This window comes from Chamaea fasciata, unplaced genomic scaffold (assembly GCF_029207755.1).
Source record: "Chamaea fasciata isolate MVZ Bird 193981 ecotype frontalis unplaced genomic scaffold, bChaFas1.0.hap1 SCAF_192, whole genome shotgun sequence".
In the NCBI taxonomy this organism is placed as follows: Eukaryota; Metazoa; Chordata; class Aves; order Passeriformes; family Sylviidae; genus Chamaea; species Chamaea fasciata.
In genome coordinates, this window is record NW_027094277.1 from 117,704 (window position 1) to 138,762 (window position 21,059).

Below are 21,059 nucleotides of genomic sequence, written 5' to 3' on the forward strand. Positions count from 1 at the left end.
CTCCTCCCGCGCCTCCTCCCGCGGCCCCGTTAAAGCGCCCGCGGGGCAGCGCCTCGGCCGCACCGCCGGCACCGCGCCCCACCATGATGCTGCAGCTCGTGCTCCTCGCCGCCCTCGCCCTGTGCGGTGAGTCCCGCCCGGAGCCTTCGGCCTCGGCACCTCCTCCATTCCCCCTTCACCCCCTTCCCCGGCGGGGCCTGACGCCGTCCCCGTGTCCCCAGGGCGCTGCTCCGAGCTGGATGTCGAGGGCATGCAGCGCGTGGTCGGCGGCACCGAGGCGCGCTCGCACGCCTGGCCCTACCAGGTGAGTCCTGCCGGCGCCCCGCGGCCGATGCCGGGGCTCTGCTGGCGCCGGGACCCCGCGCTCAGCCCCGGCCCGCCTCTCGCCCCCTCCCCAGATCTCCCTCCAGTATTACTCCAGCGGCGGCTGGTACCACACCTGCGGCGGCTCCCTCATCCAGAGGAACTGGGTGATGACCGCCGCCCACTGCGTCAACAGGTGAGCAGCCTCTCAACAAGCGACCCCTCCTTCCCCTCGCCAAAGCCCCTTGCCCCCAAAACCCTTTCCCAGGACAAATCCTGCCCGCCCCACCCCGCAGAGCGGCCGCCCCTGCAGGGCTGTGGGGCTCCGCAGGCCAAAAGCTCCGCGGGGCTTGTCCGGGAGCAGCTGCTCCCTGCCCTCACCCTCCCGGAGCCGCCCACGCGTGCACTGACCGCGACTCGGGCCTGACGGGGGGTTTTTGCACCTCGCCGCCAGTAACCTGCAATACCGTGTGGTGGCCGGCGAGCACAACCTCAACACCAACGACGGCAGCGAGCAGATCTTCAGCGTCAGCAAGATCATCGTCCACCCCTACTGGAACAGCAACAACGTGGCCGGCGGGTAACGCCCGCGGGACGGGGCACTTGGGGGGAGCCCGGCCGGGGTTTGGGGCGGGGGGTCCGTGTAACATCCTCTCCCTCCCGCCGGCAGCTACGACATCGCCCTGTTCCGCCTGAGCGGCTACGCCACCCTGAACAGCGCCGTGCAGCTGGCCGTGCTGCCCCAGGAGGGCACCATCCTGTCCAACGGCTACCCCTGCTACATCACGGGCTGGGGCCTGACCCGCAGTGAGTGACGGGCTCCCCCCGCCCCGAATTCCCCCGACACCACACCGGGCAGCTCCCGGAGCCCCGGGCGGCCCCGGCACGCTTCGCTCGGGGCTTCGCTCGGCCCACGCCGGTGCCCAGCGCCGGGCGGGGCCGTGCCCAGCTTTGGGGGGACGGGGCGGGGCCGGAGGGGCTCGGCGGGGGCCGCGGGCTCGGCTCGGGCCGGGCCCTTGCGGCGCCCGGCGGCGGCTCCGGGCGGGCGCTGACCGGCGCCGGGTCCGTGCAGGCAACGGGCAGCTGTCCAGCGTCCTGCTGCAGGCCTACCTGCCCGTCGTGGACTACCAGACCTGCTCCAGCTCCTCCTACTGGGGCTCCACCGTCAAGAACACCATGGTGTGCGCCGGCGGCGACGGCGTGCGCTCCGGCTGCCAGGTGCGCCCGCGGCCCCGGCGCCGCCCCCCGCGCCCCCCGGCGCCGCCCGCAGCCCCGGCTCACGCCGCTCCTCGCTCCGCAGGGCGATTCCGGCGGTCCCCTGCACTGCGCCGTCAACGGGCAGTACCAGGTGCACGGCGTCACCAGCTTCGTGTCCAGCCAGGGCTGCAACGTCCTCCGCAAACCCACCGTGTTCACCCGCGTCTCCGCCTACGTCTCCTGGATCAACAGCGTAAGGCGGCCGCGCCGGGCCGGCCCCGGCGCTCCCGGGCCAGCGCTGCGCCCGCCGCGGCCCCCGGCGCCTCAGCCCAGCCCCTTCTCCCTTCCAGGTCATCGCCCAGAACTGAGCGCAGCGGGACCAGCGCTCGCTGCCCCTCGCCCGCGGACATCCCCTGACTGCCCCCGGCCGCGCTCCGGCCTCCTCGCGCCCGAGCCGCCCTCAATAAAATCTCTCCTCCCGTCTCTGTGCCTCCGTGCTGCCTTGGCCCGCGCCCGCCGAGCCTTCCTCCTCCGCCCCGACGTCCTCCTCCCCTCCCAGCTCCCGCACCGGCCCTTCCCCGTCTCCTCCTCCTCCTCCTCCTCCTCCCTCCTCGCGGAACAGTCCTGGCCAGCAGGAGCCGGCTCCGAGCCGTCGGCGCGGCCCCGACCTCTGCGGGATGCTGGAAAAGGGGCAAATGCCGCAAATCCCCTTCCCGGGCAGCAGGTGGCTGTGCCCGCCACTGCTGCAGCCACTCGAGGGCTCTGCCCAGTTCTGCCCCTCCCATCGAGGACGGCGCGGACGGGCTGCGCCGTGCCCAGAGAAGGGAACAGAGCTGGGCCGGGGGTTGCGGCGGCCGAGGGAGCTGGGGAAGGGGCTCAGCCTGGACAGAAGGAGGCTCAGGGGGGACCTTGTGGCTCCGCACAACTCCCTGACAGGGGGGGACGGCGGGGGCGTCGGGATCTGCTCCCAGGGAACAGGGACAGGAGGTGAGGGAACGGCCTCAGGCTGGGCCAGGGGAGGGGCAGCTTGCACATCAGGAGGGATTTTCCCATGGGAAGGGTGGTTGGGCATTGGCAGGGGCTGCCCAGGGAGGTTTGGAGTCCCCATTCATGGAGGTGTCCAAGGAAGGATGGATGTGGCACTCAGTGCTCTGGGCTGGGGACAGGGTTGGGCTCGATGCTCTGACAGGGCTTCTCCCACCTCAGGGATTCCAGAATTCTGTGCTTGGTGTGCCGAGGAACGCAGCTGGTGCAGCAGCTCAGTTTGTGGTTGAGATGAAGGTTGAGCTCTGGGTGGTACAAGAGGCCGTGAACTGTGGGGAGACAGATGGACATCGTGCTGAGGGGACAGGAGGTGAGGGAAGAGTCTCAGGCTGAGCCAGGGGAGGGGCAGGCTGGACATCAGGAGATTGTCACAATCCCCTCCCTTGACTGGCCACAGTTCCAGGCCTGGTGCCCTGGTTAACGAAACTTCCCAGTGTGACCATTCCCCAGGTTCTCTGGCTGTCACACTCCCACCTCTAGAGACTTTCACTGCAGGGGCTGGAGCCCTGTTGCTGTAGGACACAAAAAGAATGACACACACACCGTCAGGGCAAAAAGAGGGGAGTTTACTTTCCAACTTCAATTTATATGGATTTTGGACGATGACCACGGATTTGGGGACAAAGTTGACACCTCTCCAACCACACTGGTCAAACTAGAAGTCCATCAATTGTCCCTCCTCAAGAGAGGAACGATAAACAAGAAGAACAGTTTACAATAACATCACTTTTATTTATATAAAAATCTGTGAGAAACTCCACTACCAAAAATGCAGACATCAGAAGGCTGAAAAAGATCAGGGCAACAGAGCAGTGACTCCAGTGGTCCGATGAGCCCCACTGGACTCCCCACAGCCCCTCTCCCACAGTCAGGCCCTGTTTCCTCTGTGGTTCCAGCCCTGGTTTCCCACGGCAGTCTCAGCTGTCCTGTTCCACAAAGCCATCGATGCCCGGGGCAGTGACACGGGCACGGCCCGAGCTGGTGCCTCTGAGGAGGAGCCCAACAAGGGAACCCCTCGGATTTATCTCCTCACAGTCCAAGAGTGCAAGTTTCGCTCTTCCTCACAAATCTTTGGCTCCTCCTGTCTCTCCCAGTGTCCACGCCACTGGCTGTGCCACTGCCCTCCAAGGGGTCAGCAGAGGGTCAGCAGTTCCCTGTGGAAGTCGAGATGGGCACTGCACTCAGAATGCTTCTTGAAAAACTTCAGGGGGCTCTAAGCATCAGCACCTTGTTATTCAGAAGTCGCTCATACCTTTTCTCTGTGGCTTTTTAAAGGCAGCTCCACACAGCTCTCAGGGTTTCTCCATTTATGGCAGCAGCTAGTCTGTAGACACAACGCCTCAGCTCCTCCTCTACTCTTTCTTTTGCTGTTCCGGCTCACTCCTTTCTGTCCCTGGCACAGCTGCCTCTCCCTGTCTGTCCCTCGTACTGTAGCTTACCTCATCTGTCTCTTGCCCGACCGCCTGTCCCTTCCTCCTCACCGCTCGGCCAGCAGACTCCAACTGATCCCCCTCCCAGCTAATTCCCTCTTTACCGCACCCACAGCTGGGGGGGCAAGGCTGATCCCGCTCTTGGATAATTAACACGGCTGCAATAAATCCAAGTCAGGACTGCCCTCAGCACGATGTCCATCGGTCTCCCCACAGTTCACGGCCTCTTGTACCACCCAGAGCTCAACCTTCATCTCAACCACAAACTGAGCTGCTGCACCAGCTGCGTTCCTCGGCACACCAAGCACAGAATTCTGGAATCCCTGAGGTGGGAGAAGCCCTGTCAGAGCATCGAGCCCAACCTTGTCCCCAGCCCAGAGCACTGAGTGCCACATCCATCCTTCCTTGGACACCTCCATGAATGGGGACTCCAAACCTCCCTGGGCAGCCCCTGCCAATGCCCAACCACCCTTCCCATGGGAAAATCCCTCCTGATGTGCAAGCTGCCCCTCCCCTGGCCCAGCCTGAGGCCGTTCCCTCACCTCCTGTCCCTGTTCCCTGGGAGCAGATCCCGACGCCCCCGCCGTCCCCCCCTGTCAGGGAGTTGTGCGGAGCCACAAGGTCCCCCCTGAGCCTCCTTCTGTCCAGGCTGAGCCCCTTCCCCAGCTCCCTCGGCCGCCACAACCCCCGGCCCAGCTCTGTTCCCTTCTCTGGGCACGGCGCAGCCCGTCCGCGCCGTCCTCGACGGGAGGGGCAGAACTGGGCAGAGCCCTCGAGTGGCTGCAGCAGTGGCGGGCACAGCCACCTGCTGCCCGGGAAGGGGATTTGCGGCATTTGCCCCTTTTCCAGCATCCCGCAGAGGTCGGGGCCGCGCCGACGGCTCGGAGCCGGCTCCTGCTGGCCAGGACTGTTCCGCGAGGAGGGAGCAGGAGGAGGAGGAGGCGGGGAAGGGCCGGTGCGGGAGCTGGGAGGGGAGGAGGACGTCGGGGCGGAGGAGGAAGGCTCGGCGGGCGCGGGCCAAGGCAGCACGGAGGCACAGAGACGGGAGGAGAGATTTTATTGAGGGCGGCTCGGGCGCGAGGAGGCCGGAGCGCGGCCGGGGGCAGTCAGGGGATGTCCGCGGGCGAGGGGCAGCGAGCGCTGGTCCCGCTGCGCTCAGTTCTGGGCGATGACCTGGAAGGGAGAAGGGGCCGGGCTGAGGCGCCGGGGGCCGCGGCGGGCGCAGCGCTGGCCCGGGAGCGCCGGGGCCGGCCCGGCGCGGCCGCCTTACGCTGTTGATCCAGGAGACGTAGGCGGAGACGCGGGTGAACACGGTGGGTTTGCGGAGGACGTTGCAGCCCTGGCTGGACACGAAGCTGGTGACGCCGTGCACCTGGTACTGCCCGTTGACGGCGCAGTGCAGGGGACCGCCGGAATCGCCCTGCGGAGCGAGGAGCGGCGTGAGCCGGGGCTGCGGGGGGCGCCGGGGGGCGCGGGGGGCGGCGCCGGGGCCGCGGGCGCACCTGGCAGCCGGAGCGCACGCCGTCGCCGCCGGCGCACACCATGGTGTTCTTGACGGTGGAGCCCCAGTAGGAGGAGCTGGAGCAGGTCTGGTAGTCCACGACGGGCAGGTAGGCCTGCAGCAGGACGCTGGACAGCTGCCCGTTGCCTGCACGGACCCGGCGCCGGTCAGCGCCCGCCCGGAGCCGCCGCCGGGCGCCGCAAGGGCCCGGCCCGAGCCGAGCCCGCGGCCCCCGCCGAGCCCCTCCGGCCCCGCCCCGTCCCCCCAAAGCTGGGCACGGCCCCGCCCGGCGCTGGGCACCGGCGTGGGCCGAGCGAAGCCCCGAGCGAAGCGTGCCGGGGCCGCCCGGGGCTCCGGGAGCTGCCCGGTGTGGTGTCGGGGGAATTCGGGGCGGGGGGAGCCCGTCACTCACTGCGGGTCAGGCCCCAGCCCGTGATGTAGCAGGGGTAGCCGTTGGACAGGATGGTGCCCTCCTGGGGCAGCACGGCCAGCTGCACGGCGCTGTTCAGGGTGGCGTAGCCGCTCAGGCGGAACAGGGCGATGTCGTAGCTGCCGGCGGGAGGGAGAGGATGTTACACGGACCCCCCGCCCCAAACCCCGGCCGGGCTCCCCCCAAGTGCCCCGTCCCGCGGGCGTTACCCGCCGGCCACGTTGTTGCTGTTCCAGTAGGGGTGGACGATGATCTTGCTGACGCTGAAGATCTGCTCGCTGCCGTCGTTGGTGTTGAGGTTGTGCTCGCCGGCCACCACACGGTATTGCAGGTTACTGGCGGCGAGGTGCAAAAACCCCCCGTCAGGCCCGAGTCGCGGTCAGTGCACGCGTGGGCGGCTCCGGGAGGGTGAGGGCAGGGAGCAGCTGCTCCCGGACAAGCCCCGCGGAGCTTTTGGCCTGCGGAGCCCCACAGCCCTGCAGGGGCGGCCGCTCTGCGGGGTGGGGCGGGCAGGATTTGTCCTGGGAAAGGGTTTTGGGGGCAAGGGGCTTTGGCGAGGGGAAGGAGGGGTCGCTTGTTGAGAGGCTGCTCACCTGTTGACGCAGTGGGCGGCGGTCATCACCCAGTTCCTCTGGATGAGGGAGCCGCCGCAGGTGTGGTACCAGCCGCCGCTGGAGTAATACTGGAGGGAGATCTGGGGAGGGGGCGAGAGGCGGGCCGGGGCTGAGCGCGGGGTCCCGGCGCCAGCAGAGCCCCGGCATCGGCCGCGGGGCGCCGGCAGGACTCACCTGGTAGGGCCAGGCGTGCGAGCGCGCCTCGGTGCCGCCGACCACGCGCTGCATGCCCTCGACATCCAGCTCGGAGCAGCGCCCTGGGGACACGGGGACGGCGTCAGGCCCCGCCGGGGAAGGGGGTGAAGGGGGAATGGAGGAGGTGCCGAGGCCGAAGGCTCCGGGCGGGACTCACCGCACAGGGCGAGGGCGGCGAGGAGCACGAGCTGCAGCATCATGGTGGGGCGCGGTGCCGGCGGTGCGGCCGAGGCGCTGCCCCGCGGGCGCTTTAACGGGGCCGCGGGAGGAGGCGCGGGAGGAGAAGCAGCTGCCGCGGCCCCGGCGGGCGGCCTTGGCCCCTGTGCCAAAGCACACGCGGCGCCGAGGCCGCCCGGGGACGCCCCGAGCGCCCCTCGGCTCTGGGCCCCGGCGAGACGCTGCCCTGCGCTGCCACCTCCTGTCGCCGCGTCCCCGGGCGGTGTCACGGGTTTGCCCCGGGGTCGGCCCGAGGAGGCCTCGGCTGCAGCTCTCCGTGGCCTCGCTTTGTGGGACGGTTCCCTGAGGCTGATCCGACGCCCGAAGGGAGCCGCGGGGGCGCTGGGATGGGGAAACGGAGGCGGCAGCAGGGCACGACCTTCACCCCCTCCCCAAGCCCCCAGCACGGGCAGCGCTGGGGCAGGGCTGGGGCTCGGCCTCCCCGGGGCCGGAGTCTGGGGCTAAACGAAGCTGCGACATGCTTTGATATAAACCCTGGAAGTCTGAAATAAACCGTGTCATTTTTTACCCCTCTAGCTCCAAACTGAGGCTGTTTTTGGGGGGAACCTTGGCCCTGGAGGCGCAGGCACTGGCAAACGGCATTTGGGATCCCGGGGCTCCTGGGGTCACTCAGGTCAACAGCGATGAAGGCAGGAAAGAGCACCTGCTGCAGTTCCGCCCTTATCTCCAAGGAAAGCACAAGATTTCCCAGGAACACAGCGTCCCAACAATCCCATGTTTGTTGTGTCAGCGCCAAGGGCACGCGGCGAGGGACAGCAGCAACCGCTCCACCCCACCCAGGGACACCCCAACCCACAGCTGGTCCCCCCGTTGTGGCACAAAGAGCTGTGAACTCATTTTGAGCTACAAAGGTGGGGCTTGTGGATTAATGAGATTTTGGGGGTTGTCCTGTTCAGGGCCAAGAGCTGGACGCATGGTTTGTGTCCAATTCAACTCCAGATGTTCCACAATCCTTTGTTCCCAGTGGGTCCCTTCCAACTCAGGATATCCATGATTCCATGAGCCTGGATATCAGGGAGCACCTGCACAACACTCTTGGATTTTGGGGATCTTTGGGGTTGTCCCAGAACCACCCGGTGACCTTTATCATCCCTGCAGGTCCTCTCCACCTGCGGTTATTCTGTGACCTGAGAGGTCAGGGACCTTTTTGACAACAATCTCCAACACGGGTGTTTTGTTATCAGTGGGGTTGTCCTGTGCAGGGCCGGGAGCTGCCTCGATGACCCCTGTGGGTCCCTCCCAGCGCTGGATCCCCCATGGCCCCCCAGCGCTGTGGCCCGGCCCTGTGCCGGCTGCCAGGGGAGCCTTTTGGGGGTTCTGGGGGTTCCGGGGCGCGCAGCGGATGCTGCCTGGCCTCGCCTCCCACTTCCTTCATCAAAACCCTCCAACGGCAGCTGCGGGGCCACGGGCGGGGCCGGGCCGGGGCCATGGCCGAGGGCAGGAGCGGCAGCGCCGGGCTCTTCGCCAGGCAGGTCCAGAAGCACTTCAGTCGTGCCCAGGAGAAGGTATGGAGGTGCCACTCGCCCCCAAATCCCAGCCGTGACTGAATTTGTCCTTCTTTCCCACCACAGTGCTCCCGGTGCGGCCCAAACGGAGCAGCTCAGCTCCTTTGGGTGCTCAGAGGGTGGGAATTTGGGGGTTTCTGGGTCAACATCATCGTTGATCCAAGCCTTTGGAGGATGGGATCTCCCAAAGCTCCCCAAGAGACTTTGGCTTCTCTAATGGTGGGGGGGTTTCCACCCAAAACACCCTGCAGGGGTTCTGGGGGGACTGTGGGGTGGTGGCACGGGGTCCCGGGGCTGGCTGGCGCTGAGGGTCCCCAGCAGGGCCCGGCTGGGCTGGTGGTCCCGGGAATGTTGGTGAGATCGGCAGCAGCCCCACAGGAAGCGAGGGGGAAGGGCTGCGGAAGCGGCACGAGCAGGGCAACCCTCAGCTGCTTTGGGGTTACTTTGGGGGAGATTCTTTCCTCTCCTGTCCCCAAAAAGGTGCTGTGACTCCCCTTTTGGGGGTGACACAAAGACCCCCCTCAAACCCTCACCCTGCCGGGTTTCCTGGCCGGGGCTTGGTGCTAAATTTGGTTTTCCCACGACTCAATCATCCCGGGCCAGGCTCCGGCTGCTTCCTGCTCACAGCAAATCTCCCTCCCAGCCTCTTCCCGGGGGGACCCAACCTCTTCCTGGACATCCCAAATCTCCCTCTGACCCAGCCAAAAGCTCTTCCTGGACACTCCAAAGCTCCCTGCTGCCAGCCCTGGCCTCTTCCTGTGGGGGTCAGGCTGTTTGTGGACACCCCAAAAGTCCCTCCTGCCTGGCCCCAGCCTCTTCCTGGACACCTTGAACTTCTCCCCATCTGCCTTCAGTCATTTTCCAGAGGGTCACCCTCTTCCTGGGCACCCCAAAACTCCTTCATGCCTGGCCCCAGACTCTTCCCAGGGGAGTTCAATCTCTTCCTGGGCACCCCAAATCTCCCCCACCCGGCCCAGCCGCCCCTGTCCTTCAGCCTCAGACCCTCCTCATCCTCCTCACGGTGCCCCCAGTGCCCCACAGTCGGGGCTCGGGGTGTTTTGGGGTGCACAGGACTCCACCCACAGGGTTTCAGGTGGGAGGTGGGTTGGCACCCAAAAATTCACTGTTTTCCTGAAAATTAATAAAAGCACTGGGGAACGCAGTGAGATTTTGCATTTCCGCATAAATCCCGCCCTGCCAGATCCTCGGCAGCCCCTCAGGGGGGTTTGGGGGGCCCGGGGGGCACAGCCCGGTGACCTCGGGGTATGTGGGGGGACTCTTCCCCTCTCTCTCCATCACAGGTTTTGCAAAAATTGGGCAAAACTGTGGAAACCAAAGATGAGCAGTTCGAGCAGAGCGCCTACAACTTCCAGCTGCAGCAGGTGACAGGGGGACCCCGGGGACACCGGGGACATGGGGGACGCCCCGAGCCACCCCGGGGGTCCCTGTCGTCCCCTCCCCAGCCCCGCGGACAGCCCTGACCCCCCCCTCGCCGCCGTGCTTTGCAGAACGAGGGTCACAAACTCTACAAGGACCTCAAGGGCTTCGTGGGAGCCGTGAGAGGTGCGGAACCGACCCAGGAAATCCTGGGGACGGGGAGGGGCTCGGGGCGGAGCCAGGATAATAACTAAGGAATAGCAGAGGAAATAAATCGTGCTTATAATAAATAGATGATTACTTTAAAACAGTGTTAAATCGAAAGAAAGGATCAATAAAAATAAATATTGAGAATAAATACATTAAGAGGATACAATGGATACAAAGGATACAAATGGATAATAAAGAGAAAATAGATAATGAAAATACTATACGTGGGATAATAGATAATATATTATGTATGAGATATATATTATATATCTTACATATATGATATATGCAATGTATTTTTAATATCTCATTTATTCAATACATATGGGATAATAAAGAGAAAAATAAGAGAGATAATGAAGGCATAAAAATAATAGATATAAAAATTAAAGATATATTAAAGATAAAATAATAAAACTACTGTATGTGGGATGATAGGTCGTAAATATATATGGGATACACATTATATATGGGATATTAAATAGAAAAACAGATCATACAAATCTATCAGATATATATGGGATGATAGAGACAATAAATAATTTGAAATAACGCACCCGGGCTAATGAAGAACAGCAGACAGCAGTGAATAAATGAATAAGGCTGAGGAATGAACGGCAGCGGGTAACGGCGGTGCCTGTGCCCCGCAGTGATGCACGAGAGCTCCCGCAGAGTGGCCGAGACGCTGCAGGAGATTTACAGCCCGGACTGGGACGGGCACGAGGAGCTCCGAGCCATCGCCGACGTGAGCCCTGCGTGTCCCCGAGGGTCCCCTGGAAGCCTGGGCGGGGGTTGGAGGGTCCCGGGTGTCACCGCTGTCCCTGTCCCTGCCCTCCCCAGAGCAATGACCTCCTGTGGGATGACTACGAGGCGAAGTTGGCCGACCAAGCCCTGAGGCTCATGGAGAATTACCTGGCTCAGTTCGGGGACTTCAAGGTGCCCCCCTGCGCGGTCGGGCGGGGTTGGGGACAGGGGGAACACGGCGGGGTTCTGGCTCACCTGTGGCCCCCCGCCCCGACCAGGAGCGCATCGCCAAGCGGGGCCGAAAGCTCGTGGACTACGACAGCGCCCGGCACCACCTGGAGGCTCTGCAGAGCGCCAAGAAAAAGGACGAGGCCAAAATCGCCAAGGTTGGGACTCCCCGGGACGCCCCGGCACAGCCCCCGCGTGGGGACAGTCCCCCGGCCGTGGGGACAAAGCCACGGCCACCCCCGTGTCCCCCCCGCAGGCCGAGGAGGAGTTCAATAAAGCCCAGGCGGTGTTCGAGGACCTGAACAGCGACCTGCGGGAGGAGCTGCCGGTCCTGTACGGCAGGTACGGGGCTGTCACAGCGGCTGGGGACATCGCGGGGGTTCGGGGACATGTAGGGGGTTTGGGGGACGCCGCAGGGATTTGGGGACATCACGGGGCTGGAGGTCACTGTGGGGGTTGTCAGGCTGGGGGTATCGTGGGACTGGGAGACGTCGCAAGGGCTTGGGGACATCACGAGCCGGGGGGTTGGGGGACATCGTGGGGCTGGGGGACATCGTGGGGCCGGGGGTCATCGTGGGGCTGGGGGACACAGCGGGGGCGGGGGGACATCGGGTGGGTGAGGTCCCCCCACGGCAGGGAAGAACTTGCCTGGGTCTCTCCTCGAAGCCCACCCTGGGGGACACATCGGGGGTCCTGGGGGACATCGGCCACGGGCACCTGTGACAGTGGGAGGTGGCAGCTCCACGACATCCATGGGGTGGCCCTGAGGGGCCAGTCCCCATCCCTGCGGGGTCCATGGAGCTCGGGACTCGGGGTGGGACGTGGCTGAGCACAACCAGACCCCTCTGGTGTCCCCTCCGTGGGACATCCCGGGGCACCCCCAGACCCCTCCGGTGTCCCCTCCGTGGGACATCCCGGGGCACCCCCAGACCCCTCCGGTGTCCCCTCCGTGGGACATCCCGGGGCACCCCGAGACCCCTCCTGTGCCTCCCGCAGCCGCATTGCCTGTTACGTCACCGTTTTCCAGAACATCTCCAACCTCCGTGACGTCTTCTACAAGGAGATGAGCAAGGTGGGGAGGGCACCCCAAAACACCTCCCCCGCCCCCCGGCAGCACCGGGTGTCCCCAGGTGTCCCCAGGTGGCTACATGGGTGCTGTTCCCCCCCCCGAGTCCTTGCTCTTCATTTAATTCATTCATTCAGCGCGGCCCGAGGGTGTCCGGGGTGTCCCCGGGTGTTGGGGGCCCTGCTGAGCCCCCGGGTGATTGGGGGAGGGCACCTGGGGACCCCCTGAAGTGTTTTTGTGTCCCCCCTCCCCAGCTCAACCGGGACCTATACGAGGTGATGAGCAAACTGGAGAAGCAGCACTCGAGCAAGGTGTTCATCATCAAAGGTGTCCCCAGGTAACACCTGGGGAGACGAGGGGACAATCTGCCCCCCAACCCCCACGAACGCGAGGGGGGCTGCGGTCCCAAAGCCCTGCGGTGGGCGGGGACCTGCCAAAGACGGGCTGAAGGAGCTTTTTGGGGGGCCTGGGGAGTTAATGGGGTCCTGCTGGACGGGGAAGTGTCACCTGCGAGCTGGGACGGTGACACCCCGAGGATGCTTGGGGACAGCCCGAGCTGAACCCCTCTGTCCCCCCCCTCAGCAACCGCCGCTCGCTGGTCATCTCGGCTCCCGTGAGCCCCCCGGCCGTGTTCCCCTGCCCGGACAAGGCGCCCGCGGTGGGCGCGGAGGTGACACCGGCGTCCCCCGGCGGGGACAGCGCTGCCACCGACACCGCCCCCAACGGGGACCTGGGGGCCGTTTCCCCCGGGCCCCCCCCGGCTTCCCCCGCCAGCGGGGGATCCCTGGACACGGCGTCGGTGTCCAGCGAGGAGACCCCGGAGCCCGGCCACGACAACGCGCCCTCGGAGCAGGCGACCTCGGTGACAGTGTCGGTGTCCAGCGAGGAGACCCCGGAGCCCATCTCCGACGCCGACTCTCTGTCCCCTGGGCAGGAGACATCGGCCACAGCCGCGGAGCCGGGGGGTGACAGCGGCGCGCGGGGGGGGCCCGAGGGCATCGCCACCTCGCTGGCGTCACTGATTTTGTCCGAGGCCATTGCCCAGGCCAGCGGCACCTTGTCACCAGAGCCGGGAGAAGCCACGGGCACGGCAGGGGACAGCACGGCCACCAGCGCGGAGGGTGGGGCACGTCCCGCGGTGCCGCCGTCCCCCACCGCAGCTGTCCCCTGCCATGTCCTCGATCCCGCGGCGGCGGCACCGGCGTGTCCCCGGGAGCCGTGCCAGCTCGGCGGTGTCCGGGGACAGAGCGGTGACGTCGAGGACGGCGCGGAGGTGACGGATGTCGAGCCGGAGGTGCGCAAAACTCAGGTGGGAAAGTTCGGGGAGTCGCCCGGTGTGGGAGCGGGGGACACACACAGGGGGGCGTCCTGGCTCGGGGGGCACCCGGCCGGGATGTGGGGACACGAGGGGGACAAACGCAGCCCGTGGGACTCCTCCTGCTGCAGGTGGGGCTGGACCTGCCCCTCTCCGCGGCCCCGGGAACGGCCGGTCCTCCCCTGGATCCCCAGCCCAGGCGGGTGCGGGGGCTCGGGCCCTCTGCGATGGGGTTTGACGGAATCACGAGGTGCCGGTGTCACCCCCGTGTCTCTCCCAGGGCCGTGCCGGGACGCCGGAGCAGGACACGAGCCAGGACACGAGCCGGGACCCCTCAGGTGCAGCAGAGTCCCCCCAGGATCCCCCCGAGTCCTTCAGCACCCTGTGATCCCACGGGAAATGCGGCGTCTTCCCCAAATTCATTCCCCAGAAGGCATTTTCCAGCCCCCAACCCGTCCGAAATAAAGATGGAAAAGTGGCAAAGTCCCAAATCTCCATCCGGAATTGCGGAGGGGTCGGCGGGGATCCCCACCGGCGGATTTGGGGTGCCTGAGGAGTAGGGGGGAAGTTGGGGGTTGTCACTCTCTCCCCCCCCTCCAACCCCCGTGACTCGGAAAAGGCGTCGAGCCCGTTCCACCAGTTCCTGGAAAATGCGCTGTCATGCCAAAAAAATCCCCAAAGCACCCCAATTTTCTCCTCCCGTGATCCAGAATTCCGCCATTCCCAATCTCCGGGGTGATGGGTCGGCCCCGCAGCCAGCCAGGGGTTAACGGGGCAGGAATCCTCGGGGTTGTTCCTCATTCCAGCCGAACTGGAAAGGTGAGGTAGGAAAAGGGCAACGCCTTCACCTGGGCAACGCCTTCACCTGGTGCCGCACATGGTGCCGGCAGGTAAGAGCTGCAGGAGTGGGACCGGGATCCCGGGATGCCCCCCCGGAATTCCCGTTCCCTGGGGGGCTTCAGGGGGTGGCTGCCCCAGGCACGGGGAGGCACCGGAGGCACCGGGGGCCTGCGGTGAGGGACGGGGCGTGCAGCCGTTCGGGGGTGAAGCCGGAATATCGGGGCTCGGCCGGGAGTTTTCCAGCTGGATTTGGGGTGGAAGGGGAGGGAAAGGGCCGGATTCTGCCACAGGGAGAGGCTGAAAGCAGGAAATCCGGCAGGAAAGCTGAGGGGAAAACAGGGGGAGCAAAGTGCTGATCCCAGGGGATCATCCCAAGGTGACGGAGCAGAACCGAGGGTGAGCAGCGGATCCCGCCCTCCACCCTCTGGGGAGGGGAAGGGGGGGCTGCGGAGGGGCTGCTGGGCACCCCCAAAAAGAAGCTTGTGGGGATGGTTTGGTGATCCCATCCTCCAGGAACGGGAATGGCACTGGGATGGGAATGGGGAGGGCTGCGAAGGCACTGCCGGCACTGCTGAAAATCCCAGCGGGGACTGTTCGCTCCTCCCGTCCGTCCTCCAGGCGCCGGGGATGGGGATATGGAGGGGGGGGGGGTGGGCGCATCCCCAGCGCTCCTCGAAGGAGTTTTTGGGATCGGAGCAGCGGAGCGGGGTGGGGTTTCCCTTGGGAACGGCTCTGGAGCCACTCGGCCGGAGCGCAGGAATGAGGAAGATGAGGGTTTTTACACAACCCCGCTTTAAAAACAAATGGAAATCCATCGGGAATGATTCACTCCCGCTGCCAGCCCCCCTCTTCTGGGCTGGATCCCGGCCTGGCACTGCCAAAAATACCGCGGGTTTCCGTGCTGGGAGCACCGGGTCCTTCCCGCTCGGTCTCCGTGAGTTCCTTCCCACGATCCCAAGGCGGGAGCAGTGGGGGGGATCCATGGGGAGCATCCCTGCCCCAGGAGAGAGCACGAGGAGCTCCTCTTCCCTGAACGTGCGTGGTTTGATGGAAATCAAACCTTTCCCTCAGATAAAACTCGCTTTAAACCTTTGGTGAGTCCCAGGATTCCACTTTTTGGGTCCCAGGATTCCATTTATTGGGTGCTGGAGCACAGAACTGGTTCATCCTTCCCAGACTTTTCCCAAGAAACTCTCCTTCAGGCTCAGACCAGCTCCCGTTCCGCCCAGCAGCACCTTTTCCTCTTCTTCTCTTAAACTCCAGTCTTTCTGGGGAAAATTAGACCCAATTTTTGCTCCGAAGCCACCCGGGAGCCGCGGCTGCTCCATGGGAAGGTCGTGGTTGGCTTTGGGAAAGGCGCAGAGCCCCGAGAGCTCTGCTGGGGGAGCTTCACAGCAAAGCTGGGCTTAGTGAAGGGTTGGGTTACAGCAAAACCAGATGTAAAGCAAAACTGGATTTAAAATGAAACTGTTCAAAGCAAAACTTGGTTTAATTCAAAGTTGGGTTTAAAGAAAACCCGGGTTTAGAACAAAGCAGGGATTAAAGCAGCTCTGGATTTAATGCAAAGCTGTGTTTAAAGCAAAATCATGTCTAAATCGAACCGGTTTTAAAGGCAAAATCAGGTTTAATTCAAAGCTGGGTTTAATGAAAAGCTGGGCTTAAAGTGAAGTTGAGTTTAAAGCAAAATGAGTTTAAAGCAAAACCAAGCTTAAAGGAAAGCTAGGTTTAACATAAAACTGGACTAAAGCAAAACCAGGATTAAAGCAAAATTGTTCTGGAAATAAACTCGAGTTTAATGCAAAGCTGGGTTTAAAGCCAAACAAAGTCTAAAGTGAAACTGGATCAAAACAAAGCAAGGTTTAATGCAGGAGTAGTTTTTAAGCAGGACTGGTCTTACAGCAAAACCAGGTTTAAAGCAAAGCTGGGTTTAAATTAGAACTGGGTTTAGAGCAGAGCTCATTTTAAGAAAACCTGAGTTTAACGAGCGGATGGCTGCTCCCAGCCTGAGCCCGAGCCCGAGCCGGGCATCGCCCGCTCGGGGTCCCCTCCCTGTCCTGCTGCGCGGAGGGGAACGTTCACTTCCCCAGTTCCCGGGACCCCAGCCCCAATTCTCGGACCCCCCCCAGTCCCAATTCCCGGGGGGCCCCCGGCCCCAAATCCCACCTCCCCCAACCCCAATTCCCGGCTCCCCCCCAGCCCCAATTCCCGGCTCCCCCCCGGCCCCAAATCCCGGCTCCCCCAACCCCAATTCCCGGCTCCCCCCCAGCCCCAATTCCCGGCTCCCCCTGGCCCCAAATCCCGGCTCCCCCCCGGCCCCAGTTCTAGGACCCCCCCCCAGCCCAAATTCCCGGCTCCCCCCCAGCCCCAATTCCCGGGGTCTCCCAGCCCCAAATCCCACTTTCCCCAGCCCCAATTCCGGCCCCAATTCTCGGACCCTCCCAGCCCGAATTCCCACCTCCCTTAGCCCAAATGCTCGGACCCTCCCCAGCCCAAATTCTCGGGGTCCCTCAGCCCCAATTCCCGGCTGCCCCCCAGCCCCAATTCCCGGCTCCCCCCCAGCCCTAATTCTCGGACCCTCCCCGGCCCCAATTCCCGCCTCCCCCAGCCCCAAATCCCGGCTCCCCCCCAGCCCTAATTCTCGGACCCTCCCCGGCCCCAATTCCCACCTCCTCCAGCCCCAATTCCCACCTCCCCCAGCCCCAATTCCCGGCTTCTGGCCCGGCCGGAGCCCCGCCTCGCTCCTGCCCCGCGGCCGCGCTCCCGCCGCTCGATTTCCTCTTTTTTTTAAAAACCCCAAACAAATGAGATTTGATTCGCTCCCGACCGCGCTGAGTCACGGAATCCCCGAGCCCCGGAGCCACCCGGCCCCGAGCGCCGGAGCCGCCGCCGGAACACTTTGGGGGTTCCCGGGGGTCCCCATCGGGCACAGCCGAGGTGGGTCCGGCAATTCCACGTCCCGGCTGCGGCATCGACCTCCGGCCCCGGATTTAGGGCATTTTCAAGGACTTTCAGGCACTTTGAAGCTCACAAGATTAGGGAGTGAATCCAGTCAGGAGCTGGTTCTTCCCAGCTCCAGTAACACCAGTGCGTGACTGGTGCTGCGCCAGGCCCCTGGCGCGGAGCCTTTCGGGGCGGTTTGTAGGAAATCGCTACTTTCATCCCTATTTTTGGCAGTTCCGAAGGAACCCGGAGCCTCACCTGGAAGGAGCCGCTGGAAGGAGGGATCTCAGCGCTACCTGAGCACAGGTGACGGGGCACCGAGTGGGAATTCACCGCTCTTTTCGCTGTTTTTGGCAGCTCTGAAGGGACCCCAAACATCCACCCGAAAGGAGCCGATGCGATGGAGGGAGATCAGCCCCACCTGAGCTCAGGTGAGCACCTGGAGCCGCTTTTCGGGGCTTTTCCCACGTTCTCCACCCGGCTCGGGCCCTCCCTCACCTCCCTCTCCCCCCTGTCCCGAGGAAGACCTGACGACCCCGTACCTGAGGAAGGCTCCCACGCCCCCCGGCCATGAGGAGGTTGACACCGCCGTCATCGCAGGTGAGGCCGCGTCTCCCGCTCCGCCCCGGGGCCGGTGCCGCCGTTCCGGGCTGAGCCCCGCTCCGCCGTGCTTCGCCCCGCAGTGGTGATCACCCTGGTGTTCCTCACGCTGCTGACCGTGCTGGTGGTGATCGGCATTTACCTGTACCGCAACCAGGGCTCCTACCGCACCTACGAGCAGCCGGAGCCCGACACGGCCCCGCGGGAGGAGGCTCCCTCCAAGGAGAAGGAGGAATATTTTATCTAAGGACGCACCTGGGATCCCGAAGTTCCCTAGAGTCGGGGGTCTACATAAATTTTCAGGATTTATTCAGGGATGCTACCTGAATTCCCCGGCACCGGGGATCTGCCCGAATTTCCTGGAGTTGAGGGTCCACCTAAATATCCCGGAGTTGAGGATCTGCCGATTTCGTGGAGGTGGGGGATCTTCCTAAGCTGGGGATCTGCCCAAATTCCCTGGAGTTGGGGCTCTACCTGAATTTCCTGGCATTGGGGTTCCGCCTAAATTCCCTGGATTTGAGGATCCGCCTAAATTGGAAACCTGCCTGAATTCCCTGGGGTTGAGCTTCTGCCTGAATCTCCTGGAGCTCGTGATCTACCTAAACTCCCTGGAGCTGGGGTTCTGCCCAAAGCTGAGGATCTACAAGCTGATTTTGTTTGATTTAGTTGTTGGGTTTTTTCCTTAATTTATGAAGTCAGTCATGGAAGGAATATGTGGGTGCCCGAGGGCAGGAAAAACCCTAATTACCCCCCCAAAAATTAACGATCCCAAAAGAGGAAGTTCCCAACCCAGCAGGAAAAAGGAAAGAAGTGAGAAAACCCCCGGCTGGCAGCAGCCAAAGGGGTTCTCAAGAGGCCCAACAGAAATTCGTTACTTCATCTAAATTTTCAAAATAATCTTTATTTTATTTTTTGGGTTTTAGTATAAAAACTCCACGAGTTCAGTGCAGCACAGAGAGTCCGAGAGCCGAGCTCAGGAACAGTCAGGGACGGTCACACACACGCAGGGCACGGATTCAGATTAAAGTGAAATACTAAGATAAAATGGAGTCGAATCTGAGCTCTTTCTTCATCAAATAACAACCAAAAAGGAGAAAAATTCACCCGATTGAGGATCCCTGAAATGTTCCTCCCAAGCTTGTGGAGGTTTGGTTATCAATGCAGGCGTGAGTCGCTGATAAACACTTCGATAAACCCATTCACAACCCGTTGGCATAAAAACCCGCCCACAAACATCCCATTCATAAAACGCTCACTCACAAACCCACCAACAAACAACTCATCGATAAACGCATTGATAACCCCCCCTCCCCAAACCACCCCGCTGCTGAAGAGCCCCTGACCCAAGGGATTTGTGCGTTCCCTGACAGTCCCCACACCCCCGGGACGGATGGAAACCAGCCTCTCGGATTTAAGGAATTCGGGTGCAAAAAACCCACCAGGTTTGAGTTAAAATCAAGCGTTTGCTAATTAAGCCTCGGTTAAACCTGGTTCTAGCCGGAATGGGAGGATCCCACGGGAGCTGCAGCACGGCCCTGGCACCGGTCATGGCTTTGATTAGAGCTGAAGTGCAAACAATCCAAGATTACTCGGAGTGGGTTAAAAAAAATCCCGGGACGGACGTTTCTGGAGGAGAAAGGGGGGAGAGGGCGAGGGGGCACCTCTGGATAAGGCCGGGAAGGGCTCAGGTGTCCTTCCCGCCGCCGGGAAGGAGATTTTTGCCTCTGAGGACGGAATTTTGCCCCTGGGAAGGGAATTTCCCGCCCCTGGGGAGGGAATTTTGCCTCTGGAGAGGAGGCTTTGCCTCAGGGAGGAGATTTTGCCTGTTTTCCACCCAAAATCCACCTTTCCCGAGAAGAAGGGAAACCCGGATGGGTTCAGCAGAGGGATGAGGGCGGTGGAAGGGGAAACCCCTCCCCAGAGCATAATTAGGCCGTAATTAATCAGAGCTGCGTGTAAATGAGGAAGGGGGCGGGGCTGAGCTCACCCCTATTTATAAATGAACCCCCGGGACCCCCTAATTGGCCAAAGCCCCTCCCCTGTCACCCACTGGTGTCACCTGCGGGGGGAGGTCCCCCCCGGCCTTTGGGGGTCCCCAGGCCCGGTGCAGGTACCTGTGGGAGGCGCTGACGGGCGGGGGGACCCCAACCCCGGCCCCCCCCTCACCAGAGGCTGAAGCCGCCCCCGGCCCCCCCCAGGAAGCCCCCCTTGCGCGGGGGCAGCAGGACGGTGGCTCCGGGCGGGACGGGCACCGGCGGGGCACCCGGGGGGCACCCGGCGGGCGGCGGCTGCAAGACACAAACGGGGGGACGGGTCACTGTCACGACAAGGGACAGCCGAGGTCACTGTCACGACAGGGCGGGTGAGCCGATGTCAGTGTCGCGACAGGAGCGGGGGACAAGGTCACTGTCACAAGAGGGGACAGCCGAGGTCGGTGTCACACCCGGGGCGGGCACGAAGGCCCCGTGGGCTGTGGGCACGCAGCAATGTCCCCAAGCCCTGCTGAGGGACAGCACCCGGGGGTGGGACATGGGTCCTCAGCCCTGAGCCACCTCTGAGGCCTGTGGCACCTGGGCCAGGTGGGGGGACACCTGTCACCTGTGCTGTCACCTGTGGGACACGCTCTCCACCTGCCCACGAGCTGCAGGTGGGAATTCCAAGGGAGCAGGAACCTCTCAGGTCCCAGGGAAGGGGAGCCAAGGGAGTCTGGGGACACAGGGACCAGGTGAGCAGGAGCCTCCCCCAGCTCACAGGAAGTGCCAGGCTCAGGTGTGGGGGACAGGTGAGGTCAGGTGGCCAAGGCCCCCCCTCACCCTGCTCCCCCCAGCCCAGATTTGGGCAGCACCAGCCACGCCCGGCCCGGCTGTGAACCAGAGCCACCTGCAATCGCTGAGCCCACCTGGGACCAGGTGGGATGGGGAGGGAACCCACCTGGGCCAGGGACAGGTGATCTTCTGCTCCCTCCCCACCCCAAATCCCCCGATTCCCTGCATCCACCTGCACTCCCCGGGATGCTGCTGGTGCCACCTGTGCCAAACCTTCCCACTCAATCCCAAGCCCCACAGACCCACCTGTCCCAAACCTTCCCACTCAACCCCAAACCCCACAGACTCACCTGTCCCAAACCTTCCCCCTCAACCCCAAACCCCACAGACCCACCTGTCCCAAACCTTCCCACTCATCCCCAAACCCCACAGACCCACCTGTCCCAAACCTTACCCCCAACCCCAAACCCCACAGACCCACCTGTCCCAAACCTTCCCCCTCAACCCCAAACCCCCAC

General features: G+C 63.4%; 4 protein-coding genes and 1 long non-coding RNA gene across 8 annotated transcripts; 3 read left to right on the forward strand and 2 right to left on the reverse strand.

The window, feature by feature from the left end:
• Positions 1–22: 22 nt before the first annotated feature.
• On the forward strand, positions 23–1,983 carry CELA1 (chymotrypsin like elastase 1). Its single transcript, XM_066208272.1, has 8 exons — positions 23–126; positions 222–304; positions 399–499; positions 758–883; positions 974–1,110; positions 1,376–1,521; positions 1,604–1,753; positions 1,851–1,983. The coding sequence occupies exons 1-8, from the start codon at positions 84–86 to the stop codon at positions 1,866–1,868; spliced, it is 804 nt and encodes a 267-aa protein (XP_066064369.1). The 5' UTR covers positions 23–83; the 3' UTR covers positions 1,869–1,983.
• Positions 1,984–5,014: 3,031 nt separating this feature from the next.
• On the reverse strand, positions 5,015–6,975 carry LOC136304826 (chymotrypsin-like elastase family member 1). The gene is made up of 8 exons (XM_066208271.1): positions 6,872–6,975; positions 6,694–6,776; positions 6,499–6,599; positions 6,115–6,240; positions 5,888–6,024; positions 5,477–5,622; positions 5,245–5,394; positions 5,015–5,147 (listed from the first exon to the last, which is right to left on the reverse strand). Exons 1-8 carry the CDS (start codon positions 6,912–6,914, stop codon positions 5,130–5,132), a joined length of 804 nt encoding a protein of 267 aa, XP_066064368.1. The 5' UTR covers positions 6,915–6,975; the 3' UTR covers positions 5,015–5,129.
• A 1,375-nt stretch (positions 6,976–8,350) lies between these two features.
• BIN2 (bridging integrator 2) lies at positions 8,351–13,881 on the forward strand. 2 transcript variants are annotated; one of them, XM_066208268.1, is made up of 11 exons: positions 8,351–8,456; positions 9,758–9,838; positions 9,965–10,019; positions 10,694–10,788; positions 10,884–10,979; positions 11,066–11,173; positions 11,272–11,357; positions 12,012–12,087; positions 12,336–12,418; positions 12,664–13,390; positions 13,677–13,881. In XM_066208268.1, the coding sequence occupies exons 1-11, from the start codon at positions 8,379–8,381 to the stop codon at positions 13,782–13,784; spliced, it is 1,593 nt and encodes a 530-aa protein (XP_066064365.1). In that variant the 5' UTR covers positions 8,351–8,378; the 3' UTR covers positions 13,785–13,881. The 2 variants fall into 2 exon arrangements, with proteins under 2 accessions (XP_066064365.1, XP_066064366.1); XM_066208269.1 differs by having other exon boundaries at positions 12,664–13,375.
• Positions 13,882–13,947: 66 nt separating this feature from the next.
• Positions 13,948–18,561, forward strand: SMAGP (small cell adhesion glycoprotein). 3 transcript variants are annotated; one of them, XM_066208267.1, is made up of 4 exons: positions 13,948–14,286; positions 17,534–17,607; positions 17,702–17,776; positions 17,860–18,561. In XM_066208267.1, the coding sequence occupies exons 2-4, from the start codon at positions 17,577–17,579 to the stop codon at positions 18,021–18,023; spliced, it is 270 nt and encodes an 89-aa protein (XP_066064364.1). In that variant the 5' UTR covers positions 13,948–14,286; positions 17,534–17,576; the 3' UTR covers positions 18,024–18,561. The 3 variants fall into 3 exon arrangements, with proteins under 3 accessions (XP_066064364.1, XP_066064361.1, XP_066064362.1); XM_066208264.1 differs by lacking the exon at positions 13,948–14,286 and adding an exon at positions 14,302–14,632; XM_066208265.1 differs by lacking the exon at positions 13,948–14,286 and adding an exon at positions 16,938–17,170.
• A 96-nt stretch (positions 18,562–18,657) lies between these two features.
• LOC136304823 (uncharacterized) lies at positions 18,658–20,544 on the reverse strand. The gene is made up of 2 exons (XR_010724838.1): positions 19,943–20,544; positions 18,658–19,339 (listed from the first exon to the last, which is right to left on the reverse strand). It is a non-coding gene; the product is annotated as an uncharacterized lncRNA (long non-coding RNA).
• Positions 20,545–21,059: the final 515 nt, after the last annotated feature.

What these genes read in the sequence shown, in the direction of transcription:
- CELA1 (XM_066208272.1), top strand. Translation starts at nt 84, where the DNA reads ATGATGCTGCAGCTCGTGCTCCTCGCCGCCCTCGCCCTGTGCG. An exon ending in GCCGCCCACTGCGTCAACAG is followed by an intron (nt 500 to 757) that starts GTGAGCAGCCTC and finishes CCTCGCCGCCAG; the next exon opens with TAACCTGCAATACCGTGTGG. An exon ending in AGCAACAACGTGGCCGGCGG is followed by an intron (nt 884 to 973) that starts GTAACGCCCGCG and finishes TCCCGCCGGCAG; the next exon opens with CTACGACATCGCCCTGTTCC.
- LOC136304826 (XM_066208271.1), bottom strand. Translation starts at nt 6,914, where the DNA reads ATGATGCTGCAGCTCGTGCTCCTCGCCGCCCTCGCCCTGTGCG. An exon ending in GCCGCCCACTGCGTCAACAG is followed by an intron (nt 6,241 to 6,498) that starts GTGAGCAGCCTC and finishes CCTCGCCGCCAG; the next exon opens with TAACCTGCAATACCGTGTGG. An exon ending in GCGTGCGCTCCGGCTGCCAG is followed by an intron (nt 5,395 to 5,476) that starts GTGCGCCCGCGG and finishes CTCGCTCCGCAG; the next exon opens with GGCGATTCCGGCGGTCCCCT.
- BIN2 (XM_066208268.1), top strand. Translation starts at nt 8,379, where the DNA reads ATGGCCGAGGGCAGGAGCGGCAGCGCCGGGCTCTTCGCCAGGCAGGTC. An exon ending in AGCTCCGAGCCATCGCCGAC is followed by an intron (nt 10,789 to 10,883) that starts GTGAGCCCTGCG and finishes TGCCCTCCCCAG; the next exon opens with AGCAATGACCTCCTGTGGGA. An exon ending in TCTACAAGGAGATGAGCAAG is followed by an intron (nt 12,088 to 12,335) that starts GTGGGGAGGGCA and finishes CCCCCTCCCCAG; the next exon opens with CTCAACCGGGACCTATACGA.
- SMAGP (XM_066208267.1), top strand. Translation starts at nt 17,577, where the DNA reads ATGGAGGGAGATCAGCCCCACCTGAGCTCAG. An exon ending in TCAGCCCCACCTGAGCTCAG is followed by an intron (nt 17,608 to 17,701) that starts GTGAGCACCTGG and finishes GTCCCGAGGAAG; the next exon opens with ACCTGACGACCCCGTACCTG. An exon ending in TGACACCGCCGTCATCGCAG is followed by an intron (nt 17,777 to 17,859) that starts GTGAGGCCGCGT and finishes TTCGCCCCGCAG; the next exon opens with TGGTGATCACCCTGGTGTTC.